The sequence below is a fragment of the Populus euphratica genome, unplaced genomic scaffold, assembly GCF_000495115.2.
Source record: "Populus euphratica unplaced genomic scaffold, PopEup_1.0 scaffold517.1, whole genome shotgun sequence".
NCBI lineage: Eukaryota > Viridiplantae > Streptophyta > Magnoliopsida > Malpighiales > Salicaceae > Populus > Populus euphratica.
Window position 1 is genome coordinate 78,051 of NW_011500250.1, and position 27,625 is coordinate 105,675.

Sequence of the window (27,625 nt, forward strand, 5' to 3'; positions counted from 1 at the left end):
AAATTTAAGTCCGGAGTTAAAACATAAGATTCGGATACCACAATTAAAAATTCATTTATGTTAAAAAAATGATAAATATTACATATTTTTTCTTGAAAAAAATTAAAATAATATTTTTTATTTTTTAAAATTTATTTTTTATATCTGTATATTAAAATAATTTAAAAATATAAAAAAATATTAATTTAATTTTTTTTAAAAAAATTAAAACTCATTCCTAAATTCCCGAGCTCAACTAAATGAATGCCATAGGCAGGCATATCCGTGCCCTTTTATGCCATGGCTTTTCTTGAATTTCAATAGTTTCGATGTGACTTAGATTGACACCTGTCAGTATGCCATTGGTTGTTTTGACGTAAGCCAGCGAAAACTAAAGCAGAGGAGGTTCTTAAACGGCCGAAAAAAGGAAGTACAAGGCATGTTGTGACAAATTATTAGTACGAGGTCTAACCGGATTAAACTCAAAACGTACGGGGACCAAAATATAAAAAAATATATTTGTACTAAAAATATATTAAATCAATATTTTTTTATATTTCAATATGAAAATAAAAAAATATAAAAATTTAATATATATCTTTTTTTAAAAATACTTTCAGGAAAATATAAAACAAAACAAAAAATGCGGCACTTCTAAACGGGCAGAGCACAGCAAGACCGCAACACCAAAACCCAAGAACAGTAAATGAACCCAGCCAGAGCGAAGATAAAAAAACACCAACCAATCAGATTCAAGCAATTATTGTCCACACGTGTAAATCCCACATCCTCCACGCTCGTTTTCTCCACCACCGCCTCACCTTTCCTTCTTCCACATTTCGCCGTCTTATTTCTACCCCCGCCTCCACACTTTTTTGTTTCCCATTTTACCCCCCTCTCTTTCACTGATAATAATCGCTCTCGCCGTCGCAAAAAACCAAACAACACCGACGAACTTAGCGCCACCGATTTTTCGATGGCCTCAGCAATCTCCGAGCGAGTTGAGCTCGCTAAACTCTGTAGCTCTCGAGACTGGTCGAAAGCAATTCGAGTTCTCGACTCGCTCCTTGTTCAGTCTTGCGCTATTCAAGATATCTGGTCCGTCCGTTCAATTTGATTGATCTTCAATTTTCTTTGATCGATTTGGTAATTGTAAACGTGAATTTGATTTTTTTTGTTTGGATACAGCAATAGAGCGTTTTGTTACAGTCAATTAGAGCTACACAAGCATGTGATTAAGGACTGTGATAGAGCACTCCAGCTAGACCCTATGCTTCTTCAAGCTTATATTCTCAAAGGTGCTCTGATTCTCTTCTCCCTCCCTCCCTCCCTCCCTTGTTTTGATTAGATTAGATTGCATGAGATTGCTGAAGCAATTATTGCGTCTTATTTTTCTTTTTATCAATTTTATATTAAGGAATCCAATTATCTGCTTGCATGATTGATTTTTATTACTGGAAAAGAATTTTGATTCTGCGTTTTTGAAGGGAGAAAAACAGTGATAACTGGTGTTGCAAAACGGTGATAACTGGTGTTGCTTGCTTGTTAGATATGCAAATAATTGGTTTATAATGTTGTCTTCTCTGTCTCTCTGAATTGGTAATGCTTTTTAGTGTCTTTATTCATCAGGCTTGTGGATTTCTGGCTGAGTGGTGTAGGAGTTGCTAATAAATTATGTCATGAACAGTTTGATGTGAAAACAAAATTTGAATTTAGTTAATGAAAAAATTAGTGGGCTATGGAAGTGGTATTGGTTTTCCAAATTCTGAGTGAAAACACCAGAATGACAATTGGTTCATTGTTGTGGAAGAAAATAGGTGTATAATTAGCATTTATCAGATAGAAAATAAAGAGTGGATGACATGCAGGAGTATGAACATCAAGTACCGTCTTCAAAGAATAATATAATTTGGAATGTAGATTCTCTTTTTTCTCTCACATAGTCCTGCTTCTCTTTCAGAAATGTAAATTGATCAAAAGTTAAAAACTTACTTTGCTTGCCTGTTTGAACAAGGAAATCATCATTTTGTCATCACATCCTTGTTTGGTTGTTTGGTGTAAGTGTGTAACTTCTGATTCATGCTAGAATAGATTGGATTGTCTTACCTTATTATCTTCGAAGAACGATAGAAAGTGATATAAATTGGTTTTGTGACTACCAAATTTAATTGAGAAAATATTATGCATCGGGCTCATGTGTTCTATTCTGATGCTAGCCTCCTGCTCATTGTCATCTAGGTCGTGCATTTTCATCCCTAGGAAGGAAAGATGATGCTCTTTTGGTGTGGGAACAAGGCTATGAACATGCTCTGCATCAATCTGCAGATCTAAAGCAGTTGCTAGAACTGGAGGAGCTCTTGAAGTTTGCAAAACAAGACAGGAGTGCTGGTTGTGAAACCCATGTCGTTGAATCTAGATTGTCTATGTATGCATCTGAATCTCAACCTCATAGCAAATCAGATGAAACTTCCAAGCACCAAAATAAATTGAGTGACATCTCTAATTTATGCAGTGGGTCAAGGAATGTACTGGGGAACCATAGCAAGTCTGGAGATAATTTTGAGATACACAAGGGGATAAGTGATGAAGTTGGAAGGTCACTTAAGCTTGTTCCTGAATCAGGATGTCATACCAATGAAAAATCTAGTGAAACCAGTAAAAATCCCAGTAAAGCGAGTGATAAATCTGAGCTGTGCAGTGAGCTAAGGGATGCTCCTGAGATCTGCTGTAAATCTGGGGATAATTTTGACATGGATAATGGGCTAGATGATAAAGCTGAAGGAAATCAAAAGCCTGGTATCCTAGTGAATGATAATCATGATATTCTTGATTTGCCAAATCATGTTTCTGAATCTTGTAGTGGTGCAAGCAATGCATCTGAACTATCCAGTAGGTTATCTATGATACCTGGCAACTTAGGAGATACAAGTGAAATTCTGAGCAAGTCAAGTAATAAAGTGAACATGCATAATGAAGTAACTGATGAAACCAAAGGAAATAAAAAACTATGTGTTACTAGGATTTCAAAGACCAAGTCCATAAGTGTAGATTTTCGACTGTCAAGGGGTATAGCACAGGTACTTGTTACATTTTCATCTTCTTATTTTCCTAAAATGTACAGTTGGTGCCTACATCATTCTCTTGATATTTTCATTCTTTTATCTTGTTTAAAAGCTGTAATCTACTCCCCTTGCAGGTTAATGAAGGAAAGTATGCTACCGCCATATCTATTTTTGACCAGGTAATTTGTTTTGGCATGAGTGCATGCATCAATTTGATAATTTTCTGTCATCTGGGAATTTATCTTCATGGTCCCTTTTTCTGTTTTCAAAGAGTAGGTGGGTGTGGAAAGGTTGGAACTAATCCTCGTACTTTGGGGCTCTTTTGAAATTTGTATGAACCTTTTGTGATTTCTTTGGCACATTTTATGCTCAGATACTGAAAGAGGACCCCACTTATCCTGAGGCACTTATAGGAAGAGGGACAGCACGTGCATTCAAAAGAGAACTAGGATCTGCTATTGCTGATTTTTCAAAGGTATCAAACTTCAGTGCTCTGCAGGCATATGAAAAAATTCCAGCTCTGATTTATAACTGGCTCTATGATTTATGACTTAGGCTATAGAATCAAACCCATCAGCTGGTGAGGCATGGAAGCGGAGAGGGCAGGCTCGAGCTGCCTTAGGGGAATCTGCAGAGGTCAGTGAGATCATTTTAAACTTCTTGTGCAAAAAAAGAAAAAAAAAAGGAAGAAAAGAAAGAAGAAATGTTTGAAATGTCAGTGTTTTTTAATGTATAAAAGAGTTTGTCTTTATTCCCTTGTCCATATGTTTCTAATCTTTGTTTTTTAAATGACCAGGCAAACAAGCTTATTAAGTTTCCCATAGAAATTATTCGGTTTTCTTAAAAATAAACTGCTTTCTTCCACTCTTCACAGAAACTTTTATTTGCATGTGGAGCGATATTAGATACTCATGGAGTGAAAAAAAGGCATCAAACAACTGGACAGTAGATCTAAAACATTTTTATATGTTTCACATTTATAATTTATCAATATAAAACCATAATTGTTAGTGCCAGTTATTAGTTATTATGAAGTTTTTCCTAGTGACTGCAAGCTCCAGGAGCTTGTGATAAGCTCCTACCGAATCACATTTGTGACATAATCATATTGTCTGCTAATACTAGGCCATTAACGACTTGACTAAGGCATTGGAGTTTGAGCCAAACTCTGCAGATATCTTGCATGAAAGAGGTAACTTCTTGAATCTAGATCTTTTCTTGGACTTGAATGTTTCGGTAATCTTCTCAATCAGATGCAGCAAGCGCTGCTCCTTTCACTTCTACTTCTTTGGACTAATTGCAGCAAGTCATATGAAAAACTACTTGATGTGTCTGCTGTATTGGAAGGATCAATAACTGAGTGTTATCTGCACCCTCCTGTAGTTTTTCAGGATTAAAAGTAGTGGTCTTTATTGTTAAATCTAAATATAATTCACTGTTAATATAATTCACTGTTAACATCTTGATATCACAAGTGGAACATTGGCAGACTTTTCTGATATGAGTTGAGTTCTAACTTCTAATCTACATGCTTCTTGATACTGTAACAGAGGTCTCTCTCTTTTTTTCAATAAAGTTTTGCAATGAAACAGAATTGCTAATAATGCAGGAATTGTTAATTACAAGTTTAAGGATTTTGATGCTGCTGTTGAAGACCTTTCTGCATGTGTGAAGCTTGATATGGATAACATGTCTGCCTACACATATTTAGTCAGTACCGATCATATGAAACTATGCTGATTCTACACTTGAGTTATATTATAGATTCTATTGATGATCATGCACTGACTGCATGTTTGACTTTAATAGGGTTTGGCATTATCTTCAATTGGAGAATATAAAAAGGCAGAGGAGGCACATCTAAAGGCAATCCAACTTGATCGCAATTTTCTTGAGGCATGGGCTCATCTAACCCAGGTATCTATGAGATACTATTATCTCCTATATGAGGGGCACAATTTAGTTGATTTCTTAACTACAGATCGTCATGATAGTTATTGTTGTATTTCTTATGTCAATGCATGCAAACATTAATTGGCAATAAGACACAGACCATCGTGGAATTGGGCTGATGAGAAAGTCTCTTTACAATTGGCAGGCTTGTACAAAGCATGTTTCCAATATTCTGAATCTACACATTTTTCATTAACATAAAATTATTTATGTTAAATTGCATTTTCTTTGAATTGATACAACATAACAGAAGATGTTGTAGAACACAAGATTAAGAAATTGCTTTGATGATGCATATGTGGATAGTGATTGTGTGAACAAAATAGAGGGGAGCAAAACAATAAATTAGACTTTTATGGATGCACAGATGAGAGAAAGATGGGAGACGGAGAGACTCAAGTTACCAAACAATTCAAAATTTATGTTTGATCGAGGTATTAGTGAGATAGCAAGGTAGAATGGAGATGAATGAGCATAAAAAGAAAATGCAAGGAATTTGGGAATGGAAAATTAGCTGTTGATAATAGAGTCGCTAGGTTGTTTTCAATTTCACGTGCATACACGCATACAGATTGTGCCATCAGTCTTTGATGTGATGATTCCTTTTCTTTTCTTTTCTGTTTGTTTTGTTTTTTAAAATATCTACTTATTGCTTCTTCAAGACACAAGGTAAGTTTGTTAACATACTTCATATCTTACTATATCCGTCTTGATGTTAAACTTATTTCTTACTGAACTTGCTCAACATCTATATACAAATGGGTTCAGCTTCTTATTCTTTGTGGGTTTCCTGTGGTATTTAAATCTGAATGAAACACCTGTAAAGACTAAACTTTTTCGTTAATTGATTCAAAGTCTGAGAGCTTAGTGCACCCAAGGTTGTTAAAATCATTTTTTTTTTTAAAAAAAAAAACTAGATCAGCAGAGGGTTTGAAAAATCAAATTGTAAAATCAGAAGTTATTATAAACTACTAAAATGATGTTTTATAAGTACAAATATAACCAGAATAAGTAAAAAAGTGCTCCACTGTCCTTCACTTATCCCATCCCATCCCATCTTGATTTTATGTCCACACTTTTAATCTATTGTTTTTTTGTGAAGATTGAAGCTACTAAATTCAAATATCCTTATCATTAAGCCACATAAATTACCAGGTTAATAAAACACACTTGTATAAAAGAAGTTATTGATCTAGGCCGTCAAATGAAGACTTGATTTGGGCCATGTTCAAATCAAGCACTTGAAAGGACTTTTCTTTCGTGTAGAAAACTTTGTAATCATTTGGTCAAATATCCAACACAACAACATTATTAAACCATGTAGTTTCTTTCTTATCTTCTCTATTTTTCTGTTTTCCCATCTTTACTCCATTAAAGTGCCTGAAATCTTCTAAGAGTGATTCTAGTTTGTTTTCCTATACTTTATCAATTACTCTTCTTGCTCAATTGTTCTCATCCTTCTTCTTCTTAGTTTTAAGTCACACATGTCAGAAGAAAATTAGTCGGAGGATGATTGAAAATAGTGATCAAACTCCATTGGAACACAGAAAATGGAAATGGGATGAAGGAGATAAGAGAGTAGGTAAAGAGAGTGTAAGTGACAACTATAGATTCAGTAAATAATAGTAAAACGAGGCAGGCATGAGAGAAGGGTTAGTTTTGTCATCGTATCAAAAACTCCTAATCCCTTTCAATTTTGACCTGCTTAAAAATGCGGGTAAACTCGTGATTTTAAAGGGCTTGACATTTCAATTACTGATCTCATTCTAGTAGGATTTTCTAGAGGAGTTAAATCATAGGTCAATTTTGAAATGTAAAACTTGAGGATCGAACAATCCAAAATGTGTTTTTGGTAGCCTTGGGTATAATTGAACATTGATTCCTGTGTTTTTTAGAACTAACAAAATAGTCTCTTGTCATTTTATTTACAAGGTAAGGCTTTAGTGGCTTTGTAACTTCATTCCTTGTTAATTATGCTTTATAGGGAATATGGTGGTGGTTTAAAAGCACAAGGATTAAAATTTAACCCGCAACTTTAGGAATTTAAATTGCATTATTTAAAGTCTGTTCATGCTATCCTCACTAGAGGTTGGAAATAGTCATGATTCATTGTCTTCAGAGCACTATAGAACTATGCTGCACCAGGTAGCTCCCACCATTTTAGTTAGTGTTGAAATTATAAAGAAAAAAACTGCATTGCTAGTTTTGTGTGAAGCAGTTCTGTACATGTTTGTCTTTAAATTTGTCTTTTTGGCAGTTCTATCAAGATTTGGCAAACTCAACAAAAGCTTTAGACTGCATCAATCAAGTTCTCCAAATTGACCCAAGGTAACTGTCATGTCAGTTCCATTCCATTCCTCTTCTGGATGAGTATGCTGACCTTCTGGTATCTGGTTCTTCCTATCCATTTACAAGCTTTTTTGAATTATGATTGTTACTGTTACTGCTACTGCTTTTAATAGGTTTGCAAAAGCATATCATTTGCGTGGGCTGCTGCTTTATGGAATGGGTGAACACAGGTATTTTAGACCAAATAATTGATGCTCTGTGAATGATTTGAGTTTTTATTTAGTTGAGAAGTGGTTCTCACAATTGACTTTTGTTATCTTTGGGACCAATCCATTGATGATGCTATGAGAAATTGGGAAGAATAATTTACTGTAATAATAAAATGAGAGGGTTGTTCACAGTTCTTTGTGGATTTTCTTAGCATGATGTTACCGTTTGCTACATGACAATAAAAACTGTAATGTCAAATAATAACTTGGTCTTCTGTCCTAGTTCCAGGGTGATGATCTAATAATAACTTCATCATCTGATTACATAGCTACTGATGCATTTAGTTTTTTCTTTTCTCCTGATATTGTTATTTAACTGCCTCAGCTTTCCCATTTTATGTGTGGATCCATGATTTTGATTGATGCCCAATAACGACAAAATAAGTGTATGGCAAAGCATTTCCATTCATTTGTGTTCTAATGCTTGAAGAACATCCATTTTGTATGTCCTGTCTGAGTGCTGCATATTGTATTGTGAAATGTCTTCATGATTGTCAGCAATAAGCCATTCTAAAGAGAAATCAAATCTTACAACACCAAGCAGTTACTTCTGATGCAATGTTAATTGATTTAGCCTTTTTTGTTTCTTTTCTAGTTTTATCTGTTGAATTGCACTTCTGGTTGATGCTCCCGCATTTTAGCATGATTTTTGTATAGAAATTTGTAGAGCTTCCTTTAGTGTTATAAAATTGAGATGAGACTAAGAGTTGGGTTTTGGGTTGTGGTAATCATTTGCCAAGCCTTAATGGGACACTTTGACATTGCTTCATTGTATTCTTTTCATGCATTCTAAACTCTGTTTCTCCTTTTTTCATCTCAAACCATAACACAAAGGCTATCAATTCTTCATAACATCTAATTTCTTGAATGTCTACCATAAGCATCGGAATTAAAGAATTTGAAGAAGCTTATAAGGTTTATAATGCATCAAAATGTAGAGTCTTTGAAAGTTCCTCTTTTACATATCTTGTGCTTTTGAGTATGAACAACTTACATAGCGGACTTTTAAATATTACAATCAATAATTTCTGTTTAATTTACACAGTATAGAACAATCAAAATGTGCAGTCTTTGAAAGTCCCTGTTTTATGAATCTTATGCTTTTGAGTATGAACAACTTACTTAGCGGGCTTTTAAATATTGCAATCAATAATTTCTATTTAATTTACACAGTATAGAACAATAATTTCTATGATAGATGTGTAGTTCCATGAACGAACTTCAATGAGGAAGGCAGAAAGACTGTCATGCTAGATCCCTATTAAGGAGTAGAGAGAGAACATATTATGGATAAGGGGAATGGAGATAGTGAGATAAAGAATGAAATTCCTCCCTTGTATTGTAATATTCCAGCATTCTAGAATGGATAAGAAAAGAACAGGATTTCTACAGAAAAAAACAAAGACACTAATTACCTGACTGACAGTTTTTAGCAACTTCCTACAGTTTAGATGCAAGAACCTGGCTAATCTCCCATAAGAATGCACACATGAAATTGAGATAATCTCACATGATAGTACTTGCATTAAACAGCGATGGCTGTAGATTGCACGTGTGCATTTAGAATTGTTTCATCATCAGTGTTGGTGTTTTCTTACCAAGCAAATTGACTTTTGATTGTTGCAGGAAAGCCATCAAGGATTTATCAATTGGGCTGAGCATTGAAAATGCAAACATAGAGAGCTTATATTTACGAGCATCTTGCTATCATGCTATTGGAGAATATGGAGAGGCGGTAATGATTTTTTGTTTTCTTCGATTTGTTCTCATTTCCCATAACAGAGTTGACCCCCTTAGATTACAGGTTCTTGAATAGCATTTATTTATTTAATGTTTCTACAAGCAGTCGACTTTATTTTGTGGGTTATATTCAAATTCATAACTTGTATTTTTTTTCTTCAAATCTTTTAGGACATTATTTTCAATATAATTCAACAATATCAATTCACATACATTTGTCTTTTGGAAATTTTTTATCCAATCCATTAGAAACTGTGAATATGTTCTCCTTTTACTTTTCTTTAGCATGTATTACACTACTTCTATAATACATCTTGTTTGTGGATAATTTTTTTTATATGCTGAATTATCTATTTGTAGTTTGATATTTTAAACTTTTTTCTCGAAGCTCAATTTATATTTGATTTAGTTAGAATGCAAGCCGACATCTGAACAACTAAAATGAAGATATGTGAAGCTACTAAAAGAAAATGAGCATTCAACTTCTTTAGATTTTGTTTATAAGTCTTTTATTACAGAGTACAGACCCACTTTATTTTTTGTACTCACCATCTATACTTGGGAATTGACTGAAATTTTGGTCAGTCTCAATAACACGTTAAATCTCTACAACCATTTTTTCCATCAATTTTCATAACATTGATTTGATGGTAACAGGTTAAAGATTATGATGCTACACTGGATTTGGAACTAGACTCAATGGAGAAGTTTGTGCTCCAATGCTTGGCCTTCTATCAGGTAGGGTTTGACTTCATAGTATAGCTTGTTACTTGTTAGACATGTGCCCTGTAGTGCTCTTCTTTTGAATATTTAAATTATTACAGGTATTCAAGAATGCAACTGGTAGCCATAACCACCATTTGCAGTGTATATGATTATATATACAGGGTTGCTAACTTGCACAATCCTTAAGCAAGTTGGCCTTGTGCCACTTTTATTGAATTTAAAGCACCCCTAAATATAGAGTTTTTGAGCTTTTAAATGTCAAATCAGTGAAAATAAGGAAAACCCTTCGACTCTCTTCGATCAAAGCATCGTTCTCTCTCCTTAGCTCTTGTTTTCTATGCTTTGATTGCTGAACAAAAAATTTTCACATCTGAAAAGTTTGGAGAAATCCATGATGATTTTTGTTACTGAAATCACATGCTTTTGATATGGAAGAAATATATATATTTGAATTGCTATCTGATTGTTTGCTCACTATATAATGATTAGATTATATTTATAATCTTGATGCATTTAAAACCTGTGTCATACTAGAAAGATAGAAAAAGGTTCGAACTTGACTTTCAAAAGATAGAAGTTCAACCCTATAGTGTACACAGTTTTTTCAATTTTCAGAGTTCTTTGTTATTTAATTGCGTAAAGATTGGCATGTGGGTTCCTATTGGTTGATTAAAAAATTGAAGTGGTAAGTGAATTCATTTATCTCTTATAAATTGATCATGAAAGGCCTTTCTGTTTGTTTGATTGGTTCAAAACTGCAGTGAAGAGAGAAAAGATGTGAAGGGAGAATAAGTGAGATGAAGGTTTTTGTTAGTTTGACATATTACCGTAAAACCCTCTAATTCCAAGGGTAATTTAAGTCTGGGAAAAATAGGCACAAGGGGTGCACAAGTTAGCACCCCCTATATGTAATATAAACATTTTAAGTTTTGAAACTTATTTTGGATTTTGTTTCAGCATAAAATTTGAATTACCTGTTCACCATGTTGAATAAGATGTTCTTACTTCCCTTTTTCATAATACAATTGTTTCGCTGGTGAGTTGAATATGCAGAATACAGGTGGCCTCTACTGTACCTTCTTTCGCATTCCAGCAGCAATGCCTTTTAAAGAATATTAGGTCTTCTTTTCTATGAATTTTGAAACATTACAAAGAAGTATCATAACTGCAACATTTTATGTAGCCACTTATTTCCTTTTTTATTTTAACTGAAAGCTTTATGTTTTAACTGTATTTTGTTTTTTCAACTGATATCATAATGTAGTCAATCCACATGTAATTTAGAGGAACATGGTTTATTCCGAATTTGCAATGCCTTTGCTTTTACTGAGGCATTGGAGACAGCCCCTCACTATTTAATAAACCAATTGGGTAGTTATCACATTTAAACCCAAGGAAGTGTATAACTGACCCTAATTTTTGAAGAAAGAGGGTTCTAAATTAAACTCTTTTATTTTGCAGAAAGAAATTGCTTTGTACACAGCTTCAAAAATCAACAGTGAGTTCTGCTGGTTTGACATTGATGGAGATATTGATCCGCTATTTAAGGTGATAGTTATTGAGAAATTTACTTATTCCACAATCTCATACTCTTTGCTATTACTGCATTACATCTCATGCCTTAATTTTAGGGGTTTTTTTCTGATATTTTTATTTTCTTTTATTTTATTGTGTACATGCATGTGAACTCCATGAATATTTTGTTTTGAGAGCTCACTATAGCGTTTTAGACTTTTCTTTCAGATATAATATCATATTGTGTGATTTACTATTCATCTATCAACTTGCATGTTATTACCGTAATTGGAAAAGCACTTTGGTCTGAATTCCAACAGCCTTGATAAAATTGGGAAGAAATAGCAAAACACTTCCTCAATGCAATTTAGACAAGTAGTGACTGGCTTGTTTACATTAAAATCTCTAACTATTCATCTATCAACTTGCATGTTATTAACGTAATTGGAAAAGCACTTTGGTCTGAATGCTTTCATTGACTATTCTGATGAAGCAAAGTGCTTTATAATTGAAATAACTTTCTTTTAGGCGTGTTCTTCATGCCCATATTTACATTGAGTTATGTCATGATGGAATTTTCAGGAGTACTGGTGCAAAAGATTGCACCCTAAGAATGTGTGTGAAAAAGTTTATAGACAACCTCCTCTGCGGGATTCTCTGAAAAAGGGTAAACTTAGAAAGCAAGATTTTGCCACAACAAAGCAGAAGATTGCTCTTTTGGCAGCTGCAGATTCGATTGGCCTGAAGATTCAATATGATTGTTATGGCTTCTTATGCAATAGACGACAGGTAACTGATTTTGCGAACATATTTAAATTAATCTTTTTCTTATAGTGTTTCTATGGTTTCTTCATTTTCTTTTTATGTTCTCAGTATTTGTCCATGTAAAATCATTTTGCATCTTTCTTGTTTCCAGAATGATTGTTATATGTGAAGTTTCCATATTAATTTAATGTTTTTTCCATGTAGTTTTGAAATTGAAACAAGTTGATATCATGTTGCACTAGTTCTTGTGGTCGAAGTGACTAATTTGGATGCTAAACTAAGAATTGATGCGATCAAGTTAGTTACTTGAAACAAAGAATGAGTTTCACCTCTGATAACGCTTGTAGTTTTTGTAATGCTTGTGAATTGTGTATTGTTTTATTTTCATCTGTTTGGTTCAAATTGAAGATTATAAAACTATTGAGATGTGTTCTTCTCTAACCATTATTTTTGTGCAGGGTGCTTTGTTTTGTATTTCATCTTACAGTATGGAGCTAGAAAATCCTTATTCCGAGTGTTAGGTTGGCAGACAAAATAGATAGAACAAACATTGTTATGGCATTTAAATTGTTAATGCCAGTTAATTCTTAGCTAATGTTCTTATTCAACAAGGGAAACATTTAAGCCAAAAAAATTGACTGATTGTCAGAAATATAGACCATTTGAAATGGATTTAGGACTTTAAATAATTACAATTTTATTGGAGATTTTACGGATGTGAACATTAAGTATTTTTGATCTACTTCTGCTAGAGTATCAGAGTTTGCTGCAGCTGTTTCAGTTAAAATTGTCTCCGTATGTAAGTGATGTGTCAGACAATCTTGTTAGCCTTGTCATTTCAAACTACACTCGCGAAGCACTATCAAAATTTCTGGTGTTCACATTCTAATAAATGATCTGGTCATTTCTAGAGAATTTCTCACTTATCTGAAGGGGTCTGCTAATAGTCTTATCAGGGTTCAACACAATTTTTTAATTCTCTTTCAAGAAGTAGATTTATTTTTTTATTTCCTGTCAATTGTCGAAGAATTTGGGTATATTAATAGATTCATTTTCTGTTACATGTCAGCATCGTATGGCAGGATTAGCCATTATTGAAATTGCACAAAAGGTTGCAAAAGCATGGCGTTCTTTACAAAATGAATGGAAGCATTCTAATAAAAGCACATCAAAATATGGTAAACGTGTCCGGAGAAGAATCAACACACCCAGCCAGAATAGAGGTGGGGCAGGTTGTAGTACCAGTAGTTCCTCTGAAACGACAACCTCATATGGCATTCTTGAAGATAGATCATCTGGCCGTTCTATGATGTCATGGAAAGATGTTTACTCGATGGCTGTCAAATGGAGGCAGATATCTGAACCTTGTGACCCAGTTGTTTGGGTTAACAAGCTTAGGTATTCTCTTCATCTACCAAATTGAGTAAAATCTGTTGGGATTGTCATGCGTTTTGTAACAGTGCTATTTACCGGTGGTGTGATTTTCATTGCTGCCTTGTTACTTTGTTTGGAATAGAATGACTGAAAACTATGGTTTTAACTATTTTTGGTTATTTTTTCTTTTTAATGTGAAACATTGCCATCATTTTTATTCCTCGTAAAACATTAAACTCAAGCAAAAGCAGTACTGTCAAATCAAGACAACTCTTTTACTATCTCTTACCTTATTTGCTTGTGAGTTCCCATTCGAACATGCACTTTCTGCTCCTAGTCAACTCCATATGTAGATCTCACATTTGTTGAGTTGCTATAGTTATTCATGTGATGCTGAATCCAAACAATTCAGAAAAAAATTTCTACTTTTGTTTTATGTTTTTGAAAGTTTCAGATGAATGGTTTAATATGCTCTTCCTTTCTCCCATTGTTTATTTTCGTGTTAATTTGGTATCCTTGCAATTCAGTGAGGAGTTCAATTCTGGATTTGGGTCTCACACACCAATGATTCTTGGACAAGCGAAAGTTATTCGCTACTATCAAAATTATGAAAGGTGATACCTGTTTCTGATTTCCTTTAGATCAATGTTGTCTCTATAAATGCTCACTACTGGTTGACACTGCAGAACATTTGATGTTGTAAAAACAATCATGAAGGATAAACTCTTTGTGCACAACAAGTCAGACAACATCATTGATCTGCCCAAAGATAAAATTCAAGCTGTGAGCATTTCAACTCTGTTTCCATGGATGATCTCCCTCCATTTTTTCTTTCCATGATGCTCAAAATAGGATGTTTTGTGTATAATTTTTTTGTAATGTGAATCATCTAAAATGTACGAGTGAAAGCTAATTAAATAGTAAGCTATGAAAGAGGTCAACTAGTTCCTGAAAGACAACAATTCAAGTTTTGATCTGCTCTTGCTTGATTGTTACTGTTTGAAAGTCTGTCATCTTCTTCTTCTTTATTTTGAATGGCTGTATTGTTTAAAAGCCTATGAAATGAATAACATCCATAATTTATTAATTCATTATTACATTTTGATAAGGCATTCCAGTTGATCAAATATTGTCTCAATTGATGTTGTTGGGTATTGGTTAAGAACAAAGAATGATTTATGCACAAGGCTAATGTTGAGATGCCATGTGCAGATTATAGATGCAAAAAACTGTTCTGATCTATACAACGTAGTTGGTGAGGACTTCTGGTTGGCTACCTGGTGCAGCAGCACCGCATTTGAAGAGTAATTATCTTTTTAATTCAAAGTGCAATGCCAGTGAGCATATAAAGTTTCTTTCATTAACATTGTTCTTGGCTTTTCACAATCATTTCAGGAAGCAACTTGAGGGCACGAGGATTACTCTAGTGAAGATGTAAATACCTTTATTGTTGTTGTTGTTGCTACTCGTTGTTTCTTTCTTCTTTTATTTGATAATATACACTCTTCTAATTCTTTTTTTGTGGAAATATTAAATGATTCTTTCAGGGGTGAAGTTGGTTTTGACTTTGCAATCAGAACACCTTGTATGCCATCTAGATGGGATGACTTTGATGCAGAAATGACAATGGCATGGGAAGTAAGTCAACCAAGTCGTCAAAATAGTAGACCAAAACTCTTGGCATGTTTACTATCATGCTTTCATTTCTCTATTAATTTTTTTTTGTTTTTTTGTTCTGATTAGCTCATATGTATTTTAAAAAAAAGGTCCTTCAGTGTGTCATTTCTGAAGTTCTGTCTGAGCTTATGCTATTTCAATTGATTCCAAATAGAAACAGAAGATGTGCTAGCCATTTAAAAATGGAGTAGAAGAAGCTATGTCTGTTTCCCTTTAGGTCCTTGACTACCCGTGGTGTTTATCACAAGGTAGCTTTGAGAACTTCGTGTGCATAATTGACAATTCTAGTGGATGTTTTAGTGGTTGAGTGACAAAGGAGGACTTTAAGATTTGGGTTTGACTTAGGAGTGGTCTTTTTACCACTGAGACGTCAATGTAATTGTACTTCAAGCCTTTGTACCATCCATTCTGGCTATTTTTTGATATTGTAACTCTTCTGGTTGGAGCTAGACCTGATGGATGATCAAGTTTAATAAATTCTGTACATGAGTTTATACATGCCCTACTTGATAAGGTCCTAAAATTAGTAACATAACTGTACGAACCCACAACTTGGTGAAATTGCGATTACTTTCCTCAGCGGATCCGTGCTCTTTCCTTGTACTCTAGCCCCCATAAGCAGACTGGTAGCTCATTGTTATATCATGAAGTTTTGCTCGTGTCAGATTCATGATGTTGCTATTTAACACACCCACCTGCATTTTCTGCTGATGGTTTTTCTTTCTATTAAGACTGAGTAGTGGGTTTGGATTTGCAGGCTGTGTGCAATGCTTATTGCGGTGAAACTTATGGGTCAACTGATTTTGATGTCCTTGAAAATGTTAGAGATGCAATTCTAAGGATGACGTATTACTGGTATGATACATGTATGTTAATTGTGTTGAAATAATTGATCTTGGATAAGTTAAGGCTCTGTGATGATTTCTGGAATGTTTTTTAGGTACAATTTTATGCCATTGTCTAGAGGTTCTGCTGTTGTTGGGTTTACCGTTCTGCTTGGATTACTTCTCGCTGCAAATATGGAGTTCACAGGGAAAATCCCAAAGGGTATACAGGTGGACTGGGAAGCCATTCTGAATTTTGATCCTAACTCCTTTGCAGAATCTGTTAAGAGGTGGTTGTATCCTTCTCTAAAGATTACGACATCTTGGAAAGATTATCCAGATGTTGCATCGACTTTGGCAACAACAGGATCTGTAGTTGCTGCTTTGAGCTCCTATGATGATTGAGCTCCTATGAATCCAGAGCAGGTAAGTTAGATGCATTATATGTTTGAGGGGTAATTCATGATTGAGCTCCTATGAATTGTTGATCCATAATTCTTATAAATGGGGTGATATTCTTACCATGAGAACTAGGAGTAACTATTAATGCTTTGCAAAACTCAAAACACGTAATAGCATCTTGTTTCCGAGCATGCGAATGGTTCTAACAAGCGTTCTGACTATGCAACTTCAACCTCAATGCAGTGAGCAAAGCGATGTGTTGCTCTTCCCTGGAATGGAGTCCTCTCTTCATGTGGACCAGAATCTTGCCCATTACGACAAAAGATACCTCCGTTCCATACCACACCAATTTAGCAATCTTGCAGGCATTATGTGTTGTACAACATCTTAGAATAATATAGTCGCAAAGTTTTAGTCGTTGCAGATCTCCATATCTTCAAAAATAAATGCTCGTGTTTGCAGAAGTCTGCTCATTAGGATATAAATAAACAACATATCATTAGCTTTGTCGTTGTGTTTCATTTGGCTTGGTAATGATTGTATTTGATCGACAATTTCCATGGCTGGTTTTGAGCACCTGCTAACATCCATTGGTTGTGTGCTGCATCTTCCTGCCGGAAACTGCACCAACGCCCGCAATCTATATTTTCCTCGCATCTAGATAACAACCATGTGGAAAGTTGAATACAAGGTGTAGCTCATTTTATATGCTTGGTTTATGTAATGTTTGTTTTTTATGCATTGATTTGTCCATGTATGTGAAGGCTAGTATTCTTCATCGCTCTCTAGAGACCATAGGCTAAGATAAATTTATTTTCTTTTTTTCTGTTCCCCCCCACCCGCTAGAATGTACATGAGGTCACTAAACTTGGTCTGTAAAGGAAGGGTCACTGTGAATGCACGGACCCACCCGCCCACCCACCCACCCAACATCCTCGATAGAGCCAGCTGACGTTAATGCACGATAAAGCACTCGTTTATTAACGGGAGATGAACAAAATTAATAACCAATTCCTCAATATTCAACAGTAAAGAACAATTAGTGAGTTAGGTAAGATATCCCACATGCAAAATCTAGATTAGGTACTAGGAAAGATTTTGGGTTAGATTTTCAAGTGGGAACTACGGTCTTCATTAGATAACAGGTCATAATCCGTAAGCATCAATGTATTTTGTGGGGAAATTTCAAGGTAGGTTTTCGGTTAGTCAGCTCAATAAAACTTGTAGAGAAATGGTTAGGACAGAACTAAGGCAACAAAAGTATAAAATTTAAATGGCCTTCAGGTATCAACGAAGACAGCTTTGAAATCGTGAGCAGTGGCTGGATGGCAGTGCTTTTAATTTATACTAGCTCTAGCTTGTTACAGTAATATAAGCAAGTCCATGTCTCTCTGTTTCTATTATTATTGTTATGGGAATGGCCATACAATAGGACGTTGATCTGCCTCGAAGCTTCCAAATTCATTTCTCGGATTTACACAGTAGTTCAACAAATCTCACTGCATCTTGAGCTGCCAATTCTGCAGCAATGGCCAGCAGCGTCTTTTCTCTGCCTTGACCTACCTTCCTTGCTTCTACTTCTCCATTCCCCTTCCATGAACGATCCGTCTGGAACTGAATATGGCAAGGAACAGAGCTAATTTATGCTTTATGGACATAATTCAATCAATAATGCAATCTCAATGAGTATTTTGATTAAATAACTATCTAATCCTGTTAGTATTAAAAGCGGCTTAGAAAGCAAATTCTTCTTGCACAGTGGACATCCAATTAGACCCACAGAAATGAAATGATAATAGAAAAGTAGTTTCATTTCAAGAATATTAAGGTTACCACTCACCATTTCTTTCTTTGATCTCTGTCACTTGGCATTGGTCCTCTCCATGCTCTAGTACTTTTGGTTTTTCTACTTCAGCTTCATATTTGTCTTTTGACTTGGCAACAGTTGCGAAAAGCCATGTTGCATTCATTTGCTTGTGAATCATACGTGCTGCGAAGTATGGGATCTTGGCGTTCTTGTTTTTCTCAGCTTTCATGCGTCCATGGATGAACATTAAGCAGTCCATCAAACTCTCCTTAGCTAACCCTTTCATATCATAAGCCTGTGCCCTTCTCCAAAGGCTCTTCCTGTGAGGATTCGCTGTAGTGGATAGGCACAAGGCTCTAGTTGTGTCACTGATTACAGCTTCAGGGTTGTTAAGCAGCAAATAACCCTGAGCTCTATTACTGTACAGAACTATTCTCTCCTTTCTCATCTTTGATGGACACAAATCCAGGGCTTTTGTGTATCTGGTAACAGCTTTTTCAATGTGGCCAGACCAAAACTTCTTGTTTCCTTCTTGTTTCAGCATGACTACCAAGTTTTTTCTCTCTTTCAGCTCTTCTTCAGACATTAGCTCCTCTCTCTTTCTTCTCTCTACCATCAAATCCCATGTCTCCTTTAATGCTCTCTCAGCATCTTGGCTACTCAACTTTAAGTCACCATATTTGATCTTATGGTAATCCTGTAAGAGTGCCTGTGTTATTGCTTCTCCGACTTTTTTTCTTTCATTAAGGCTTCTTAGCTCTACCAAATCAGCCAGAGATAAAGCTGCGGTGTTTATGACTATATATCTTGTATCTGTGTCTTTTAGAAGTAAGAGAAGACATTCAATAGCCATACACTGCCAATCATCAGAAGATCTTGAGATATTGCATAAAATCTCTATCACTTCTTTGGAATTCGCTAAACTCTCTCTTCCAGACTTGAAGTTGCACAGAGTTCTGATGCATCCTATTCCACCAGGCGATGCGCAATTTGCCAAGCCACCCCACATGCCGCCCAACCCCTTCAGGAAGTGTTTGTTGCAGATAAGATTTAGTGATCTTCCTTTGCAAGCAAAGCAGTTTAAGAGATGCAAAGACCAGCACTGTAACTGACTAGCCCATTCCTCAGCCTTTCTGTTCTCTATCTCCAAGTCTCCAAGCCCAGTTGTAAGCAGGTCCGAATGGTACTTCACTCTCTTGCTATCTTTAACACCAATAAACCTTCTATAGACAGTTTTAATGCAATTGCAAGCTATTTCCATGGCCAACTTTATGATTTCAACTTCATGCTCGGCAATGGCTTCAAAGGTTCTCGCATGGCTAGCCAAGTGGCCTAGTGATCGAACCGCAACTCTTTGCTCAACCCAACTGATTTTGCCTCTCAGAAGTTCTATTAGAGGCAGAACCACATTCGATTTAACTGCTTTCTCGGCAAATTGAACTTTGTTCATGGTGTATGAACCAATAATATGCGCTGCATAGTATGGGATGTAGATGTTTTGATCTCTAAGAAGCCATTCCTTATCGTTAACGGCTCTCTGGATCAGTTTTCCCATGCACTCAAAGACGCCAAGGGAGGGGAACTCAGGATCATCAGGTTGAGTCATGGCAATGTTCCAGATCCCACGTAGGACCAAGACGTGTTCTTGATCATCTCTCAGGGGCATTTCTTTGAAGCATCGAGCTAGTTTGGCTTTTCTGAGAGACGGGTCTTGTTCGTTCATGGTGCAAAAGAAACATGAAGGATTGGTGCATGCTGGTTCTTGGACCGAACTGATCCTGTCAAGTGACTTCTTTTGAGATTGTGACTCCATTGGAGGTTTGCGCAATGAGTAGAGTCGTCGAGTGTTTTGAATTCTCGTGGTGGGGTGATGTACTTAACATGTAAGTTCAGTACTGCCTGTGAGAGGGGGGGGATAATTACACTTTAAGCAAGCAGCAGCCAGTAATAAAGTAACGTCCAAAACTAGGCTGAATCATATTCACAGGTGGGCCGAAAGAGAGAAATATTTTAGTGGAAATGAAACCAAGTTGGAATTAACAAGTCTTGAACAGGAAACGAAGTATTTCCTCTGTAAAACATTCCTCGAAGCACTTTAGAGCAGCCGCACTCGAAGTCAATTATACTAGAAATGGTCAGTGGACCGGCCTGGAATAGCATACACAGGCATCAACCCATTAGCTTCAAATAACAATATTCATGAAAAGCAGAGACTTCAAAGACTACAAGCATCCATATTAGCTGCAGATCAGGACTCAAGTCAGTCATGATGATCTCCATTTAGAATTAGATCCCTTTAGAGCCAAGAAACTTGCCCTGGTCCCCCCCATATGAAGCCAATCGAAGTGCTCTGTTTTCCAAATAATCTATTAACTAGCCATACGCACCACAATTCATGAACACTAAAGCCTGCTTCTCAGTTAGTTTCCAACTCAAAAAGTGCAGTAGAAATCCCAAAGTATGCTCATGCAAGTACATCCGGGTTGGTCTCAAGAAAATGCGGCTACCAAAATGCAATCTCCAACTGCAGGAAAAGCATGATTAGTCCCATATTTTGACTATGTTTGTATGGGAACTTGGTTTAGTAATGCTCCTGCGCATATTAAAGTAAGCAAAGTGAGTCTTTCTTTTTTAGCATGATTATGAACACGGCCATTATCATGATCATATTATCCACATACAGTTGAGTTCAGATCTTGACATGTGTGTGTGTCTGTATATAAATGCCCTAGCTCTTCTAGTTTGTCGTTATGTGTGCACCAACATGAATCTTAAGGCACATGATAAAAGATGGGCAACTCAAGAGTGGACGAGAAGGCGTAATTCCTGGATAAAGTCTGCAGCAAGAATGAATGGGATGTTTTGGATTATTTAATTTCAAAGAGATCTTTAATTTTGCGAGCAAACCACCAAGTTAAGGTCATTACAACTTGAATTTTAAAATTAGATGGAAGAACATAAAATATGTTCATGGTAGTCTTTTTATTCATTCATTTTAAAAGTATTTTTTTAAATTAATTTTTTTTTACTTTGCTTCAAATTATTTTTTAATATTTTTAAATTGTTTTAATATCTCAATTTCAAAAATAAATTTTTAAAAATAAAAAATATTATTTCAATACATCTTTATAAAAAATTTTAAAAAAAATAACTATTTTTATAAATAAAAAAATAATTTAATGCTTTTTCTAGTAAAAATTATCCGTTACCATAACACCAAAAATGCATTTAATATCAATCCCATGTAATATAATGCTGAGAACAGAACATACAGCAAATTAAATGTTAATGCGAAGAGCATTCTATTATTCTCTTTCCTTTCATTTTGTCGCTATCTCTATGAAAAATAAATAGGGAGAGGACCCTCCCTTGTCTTCTTCCCTCCTACGTACTTCTTTTCTCCCCATTTCCTTTCTTTTCAAGTTTTAGTGATCGATGGTATTCTTAATTAATTCATATCACAACAATATCTAATTATGTCATTACGCTCACAGCGTTCTCGATCCTCCAAGATTCTTGCTATAAACATCAGCAAACATTTCAAATAGATGGACATGGTGGTGTGATATGGATAACGATGCAGAGCTTCTTGAAATGGACATGGTTGTCCAGTATACTGTTTGTTCGTCAATTGCATAGGATTTTGCTACATAAATTTAAGAAAACCTGTGTATGCTGTTGTTTGCAGGAGGGGTGATGAGAGCAAGCAGAACAGATGCTGCCATGAATTTATAATAATAAGCATAACTAGATTACGAACAACGGATTCATGCTTGGTTTGAGTTATGAGATGAAAATGTTCAGATACTACTGTGGTTTATATATATATATATATATATATATATATAACTTGAGGTGATTGAATAGTTTATACATATCATAATTAATTTTTAAATTTATTGAATACTTTATAAAGTTAGTAAATAAGTAAAACACCGTGAAAATAATAAATATACAAGATTAAAATATAAAAACAAAAAATTTCCTGTCAGATCACTATGCCACGAACTGGGTGCCACTGTTGTGGTTTTTAATTCCTATGGTTGTTGTCATGAAGTCAAGCATCTTTGGAAGCTAGTGAAAGACATGATGCATGGAGACGGGTTTGTAGAAACTAAAGGTTTGGAATACTTGAGTGAAGATGTGATATTATTAGATTGAGATTTTACCTAATTAGACTAATTAAATGGATAAACTAATATATGTTTTCATGCATCAGCAAAATAGGTGTTATTTTGTCTAGGATTTTTTTATTTTGGATTATATTTTATTTTTTTAATGTCTTTTAACTTTAGGTTGTTTTTTAATAGAGATGGGTTTTTTTGATCTATTTAAAGATTCTGCAAAGAAAATTGTAAATTTAGAATATATTTCTATGCTATTGGATCTGTGCTGGTGAGATGATCAATGGCTTTAAACTTTGGAGTTGAACTGATAAAGCTTTATATTTCTGTTCCAATCCTTTATCTCTTTACCAATTGTCATTGCATTAACTAATACATTCAAAGAATTGGGGTGTGCACTGTTCATATTTTTAAATTACAAATACATTATTTTAAGTTATATGATAATGGTTTTATAGGTTGAGATATCTTTATATTTATTTATTTATATATACACACACACACACACACAAAAGACTTTTGAGATATATAATTTGGTGATAAATTCAAGACTAATTTTGCAAAATTAAAATTTATTGATAATTAAAAATACAAATTAAAAGAATATAGACTAATTTTAACAAACAAAACATACCCCATTTTGAAGTTTAATTTTTTTTAGTCTTTAAAATATTTGTGGAGAAGAGAGAAAATCACTAGAAAATATTGAAAATATTTTAACTATATAAAAGAAAAGTGATTTTAAAGTCAATGAGCTAAGCTTTTCTAGAGGAATTTGATGGAGAAGAAATTTTCACTCTCACCATATTGGAAAAGATAGATTAAGATTGCTAATTTTTTTATTTGGCTTTTTATTTATATTTTTTTAGAGAGATTAGAGGTTTTTGTTTTTTTGTTACAAATAGGTTTTAAAAGTCTTCTAAAGTTTTTTTTTTTTTTCAATTGAAAACAAGTTAAGAAAGAGATTTTTGGGGTTTCAAAACTCAAAACCTAATTTCTTTTGTCATCAAAGATAATCAAAACATGTTATAGATAATGACATGTCGTATCTTCCAAGGTAAAATAAAGATTTCTTTTGGTTATTTACTTATCAACTACTCCATTAAAAAAGTTAGCCCACTCTTGATTTGGCCAGGCACGTGGATTTAATCTGTTAGGCCAAATAATGCTTCTTCTTTTTTTTAATTTTGTCTTTGTCTTTGTTTTCTTTATAATTTTAATTATTTTTATAATTATTAATTTAACACCTTTGTTCTTTTTTATGTATTTTTTATATTTTATTTATTTTTATTGAAATTTAAATTAATATCCTCTCTCTCTGATTTTTTTTAAATTATTTAATTCATTTTTAAAAAAAGTAGTAATTTTTTTATAGTACTTCAAAGAGATTATTTTAATTCATCTTTAAATTTATTTCTTTTATATTTTATTTAATAAATTATATTTGCGTGGTATATTTAAAAAAATAAAAATTATTAGTTATTGATAAGAAAAAAATAACCTTTAAGATAAAAAAATTATAAATTAAAAAAAGTTGAGGTTAAATATTTGTATACATCAGTTTTTTTTCTTTTGGAAGAAAAATTAAATTTTTATTAGTATTTAATTAGCATGAAAAATGTTTTCTTAATTTATCGGTTTATTTTTTTAATTTATTTCATTAAATGTAAATAATATCCTTTTATTTTTAAATTATATATATATCAAAAAACTTTTGTACCATTTATTATACATGTGCAATCATTCATCATAAAATTTAAAATTCATATTTTGAGCTACAATAACACTCCAATCCAAACAAAATATCCCCATCCATATAAGTACAGAATATACTGTAAATTATTATATTTAAGGTTTTAATTCATATAAACAGTGACGTAAGTACCTCTCTTTTTAAAAAAAAAAAATATCTTTCAATATTCATTTAATTTTAAATTAATTTTTACAATTAATTTTAATTTTCTTTTATATCATTGTATTCTTAAACAAATATCTCGATACTTAATTTGTGTTCGATTTTACAAGGATTTATTTTAGTTATTATATAATTAAGTAAAATATAATTTAAAAAAAATTGTCAAATATATTAAATAACTTAGATTGCAAATTTAAAGGGTTAGACAATATAACAAGTTAATTCAATACATCATTGTTTCACTATTAAAAAAAGAAAAAAAATCAACTTGAATGTTTTTTTTTTAAGCCAAATCATATTTTTTATTTTTCATTCAGGTTAATTTTAGATCCATGAGACTAACTGGATCATATCAAAATAACTTTTATATGATATAGTTTTAAACTTAAACTAAACAAGATTCAAATCAGGAGATTTTAAATTTTTTTATCTGAGTTAAGTTTAATAATAATAACAAATAATTTTTTATAACTTGAATATTTTTTTATATTATTTTTTTATCCAACCTCCACAATACATAGCCTTGTAAACTAATTTTAAAATATTTTTAAACTATAAACTTCAAATAATTTCTAACGTGGTATCTTTAACTAGCAAGTTAAGGTTTTTTTAGTCGTGTAATAAACAAATTCATATCATGTCACTACCCATGAGACTTTAGACTAAAAAAGATAAAAAAAAAAAAAGTTATCATATAATTTTTTAAGAGACTAAGAATTTTAAAGTTTGCATTATTTCATAAAAAAAAATTAATGAAGTGGTTATGTTTAATATAGTATAAAAATCACTGAAAAATATCATAAATTATTCTACATGTTTTTATTCATAATTCATATTTTGAAAGTCATTATAAATAATAAGCCGAGTTTATTTTAAATCAAGTTTATGTAAATTTAGAATTAATTAAGTCAAGCCTATTTAGCATGGAAAATTGTGAAAGCATGAAAGATGTTTGATATGTTAAATTAAAGAAGATTTATTGAAAAATGTTGTGAAGTTTATAAATATTTATTTTTATGTTTTAAAAATATTTTTAAAAAAATTTATTTTTTATTTTAAATTAATATATTTTTAGTGTTTTAAAATGATTTTAATGTGTTGATATTAAAAATAATTTTTTAAAAAATATTATTTTAATATATTTTAAAATAAAAATATTTTAAAAAATAATTACTATCATATTTTTAAATATACTATACATTATATTTAAAAATAGTACTTCACATCGGATCCAATCAAGACATGAAAATTAAAATAATAAAACATGATTTTACAGCGAGCCAAGAAATCATTAAAGCCTAATTACAAAATCACATTAATGGCAGATCCCAAAGTTAGGAGTCTCATCAATTTGATGTCGGATTATCATATGTGGAAATTATTATGGCAAGCAAACAAGTGACAATAAATTAAATATGTCTAAATTAACGCAAACCCCACAAAGGCTAACATGTTTTATTTCTGATCAAACAAGCATGGAATTACAGCAGATATGTTCAAGCTGAACACCCTCCTATATAATTTGTTTTTATATTTATATGACATGAATAAAATTTAACCATATCACATAAAGAAGCATGCTTCCGTGAAAGTCTTGCCCACAAAATATGATATATACTGACACTATTATATATTCTTTTTTATCAAAAAAAAAATTTAAAATCTTCATGATGATATTTTCACTTTGTGATTTAAAAAATTACACTTTATGTACTATTATTTATATAATTCATAGCATTTTATATACTAATATTATTATTTATCATTATGTATGTCATCTTATTCGGTATTTACAGAAACAAATAAGATGATATGGATAAAATTCAACCTTATCATATAAAGAAGCACGCTAATGTGAAAGTTTTGGACACAAAATATGACAAATTGATTTCATTATTCTGTTTATCAATAAATTATTTAAAACCTCCTATGTTTTGAGTGCAATGACATTTTCCATATATACTTTTAAAAAATAACACTTTGTATGCTACTATCTATATAGTTGATATCATTTTATATACTAAATTAAGAATATGTGAACTCAATCAATTAAAAAATTTAAAATATTATAGGTTTGTTATTATTGTCAATTTAGTACCCAAAACATCCTTAGAAGTGTAATATTGAAGTGAAATATTACAAGTTTTGCACCACTCTTGCCTTTTATTCCCTCTCTCCTCCATGGAAGCAAAAACAAAACGAGCTGTTTCTTGCTTCTTCTTTTTTCCATAGGGTTTTGTTTCAATTTATTTCTCTCTTTATCTACAAAATGATATATATATAGTTTCAAGCTCTTTAATCATATTTCATGGCCATCTTTTTTTGGTAAGGCTTATCATGACTAATAATAGCTAATCTCTTCTTACTTATCATATTTAGATGGTCATAATATAAATTAATTCATTTTTACTTTTATAACTCTGTTTTCATTGACATTCCCAAATAAGAGATTTTGAACTCCAATAACATTATAGTCTCCATTCCATAGACCAACTAAAATGGAGTAACACTCGTAAATTTTTTTTACTATCATGCGATATGTATAAAAGGCATAACAAAGCATTTTATGCTAATCTTTATAGGTAACAATAATCTTTTGCATGATTTTCTTGATGTTGTTATTGGCTACCTCTATAACACCATTTATTTTTTATTTGTATGGGAAAGGGTTTAAGTGTTTAAACTTCTACTTCTCACAAAGTACAATAATCATTTTCTCATTAAAATTTCAAGCATTATCTGTTATCAATATCTTCAATGAACCATACCGACATATTAGATCTTTCTTAATGAATTGTTGGACTATTTTTTAGGTTACATAAACATAAGAAGATGCTTCCATCTATTTGGTGAACTAGTCGATCGCCATTTTAATAAAATGATGCCCATTGCTTTTCTTATAATTAATTAGACTATTATCATCCAATTCCTAAATGAAAAATGACCAAGGAGATACCATGTTGAACAAAGGTGTTGAGAAAGTATTGATCTTGTTAATATACACTTGATATTTATAATATTTTCTAACATATTCAGTGCAGTTTCTTTTTATAGTCAACTAAAAATATCATGCCTCCACCTATTTAGTGAACTAGTCGATCACCATTATAATAAAATAATGCTCATTGCTTTTCTTATAATTAATTAGACTGATAACATCCAATCCCCAATCCCTTGATGGAAAATGACTAAAGAAATACTATG

At 32.9% G+C, this 27,625-nt stretch overlaps 2 protein-coding genes across 4 annotated transcripts; one reads left to right on the top strand and one right to left on the bottom strand.

Annotated features, from left to right (window-relative positions):
- The first annotated feature begins 651 nt into the window (after positions 1–651).
- SRFR1 (Tetratricopeptide repeat (TPR)-like superfamily protein) lies at positions 652–17,314 on the top strand. 2 transcript variants are annotated; one of them, XM_011008479.1, is made up of 25 exons: positions 652–1,077; positions 1,168–1,277; positions 2,218–2,404; positions 2,492–3,056; positions 3,176–3,220; positions 3,415–3,516; positions 3,597–3,677; positions 4,167–4,233; positions 4,651–4,751; positions 4,851–4,958; positions 7,252–7,322; positions 7,457–7,513; positions 9,179–9,287; positions 9,950–10,030; positions 11,480–11,566; positions 12,116–12,322; positions 13,368–13,696; positions 14,200–14,286; positions 14,359–14,455; positions 14,885–14,976; positions 15,068–15,106; positions 15,220–15,310; positions 16,107–16,204; positions 16,290–16,599; positions 16,819–17,314. In XM_011008479.1, the coding sequence occupies exons 1-24, from the start codon at positions 686–688 to the stop codon at positions 16,576–16,578; spliced, it is 3,492 nt and encodes a 1,163-aa protein (XP_011006781.1). In that variant the 5' UTR covers positions 652–685; the 3' UTR covers positions 16,579–16,599; positions 16,819–17,314. The 2 variants fall into 2 exon arrangements, with proteins under 2 accessions (XP_011006781.1, XP_011006780.1); XM_011008478.1 differs by having other exon boundaries at positions 2,218–3,056.
- A 508-nt stretch (positions 17,315–17,822) lies between these two features.
- LOC105112701 (uncharacterized) lies at positions 17,823–21,244 on the bottom strand. 2 transcript variants are annotated; one of them, XM_011008480.1, is made up of 2 exons: positions 18,416–21,242; positions 17,823–18,189 (listed from the first exon to the last, which is right to left on the bottom strand). In XM_011008480.1, exons 1-2 carry the CDS (start codon positions 20,193–20,195, stop codon positions 18,062–18,064), a joined length of 1,908 nt encoding a protein of 635 aa, XP_011006782.1. In that variant the 5' UTR covers positions 20,196–21,242; the 3' UTR covers positions 17,823–18,061. The 2 variants fall into 2 exon arrangements, with proteins under 2 accessions (XP_011006782.1, XP_011006783.1); XM_011008481.1 differs by having other exon boundaries at positions 18,131–18,211; positions 18,416–21,244.
- Between the last annotated feature and the right edge of the window lie 6,381 nt (positions 21,245–27,625).

Excerpts from the sequence above, each read along its gene's own strand:
- SRFR1 (XM_011008478.1), top strand. The coding sequence starts at position 686 with ATGAACCCAGCCAGAGCGAAGATAAAAAAACACCAACCAATCAGATTC. Across the intron at positions 11,567-12,115 it reads ATATTGATCCGCTATTTAAG|GAGTACTGGTGCAAAAGATT; the intron begins GTGATAGTTATT and ends TGGAATTTTCAG. Across the intron at positions 12,323-13,367 it reads TCTTATGCAATAGACGACAG|CATCGTATGGCAGGATTAGC; the intron begins GTAACTGATTTT and ends GTTACATGTCAG.
- LOC105112701 (XM_011008480.1), bottom strand. The coding sequence starts at position 20,195 with ATGGAGTCACAATCTCAAAAGAAGTCACTTGACAGGATCAGTTCGGTC. Across the intron at positions 18,190-18,415 it reads AGAGATCAAAGAAAGAAATG|TTCCAGACGGATCGTTCATG; the intron begins GTGAGTGGTAAC and ends TGCCATATTCAG.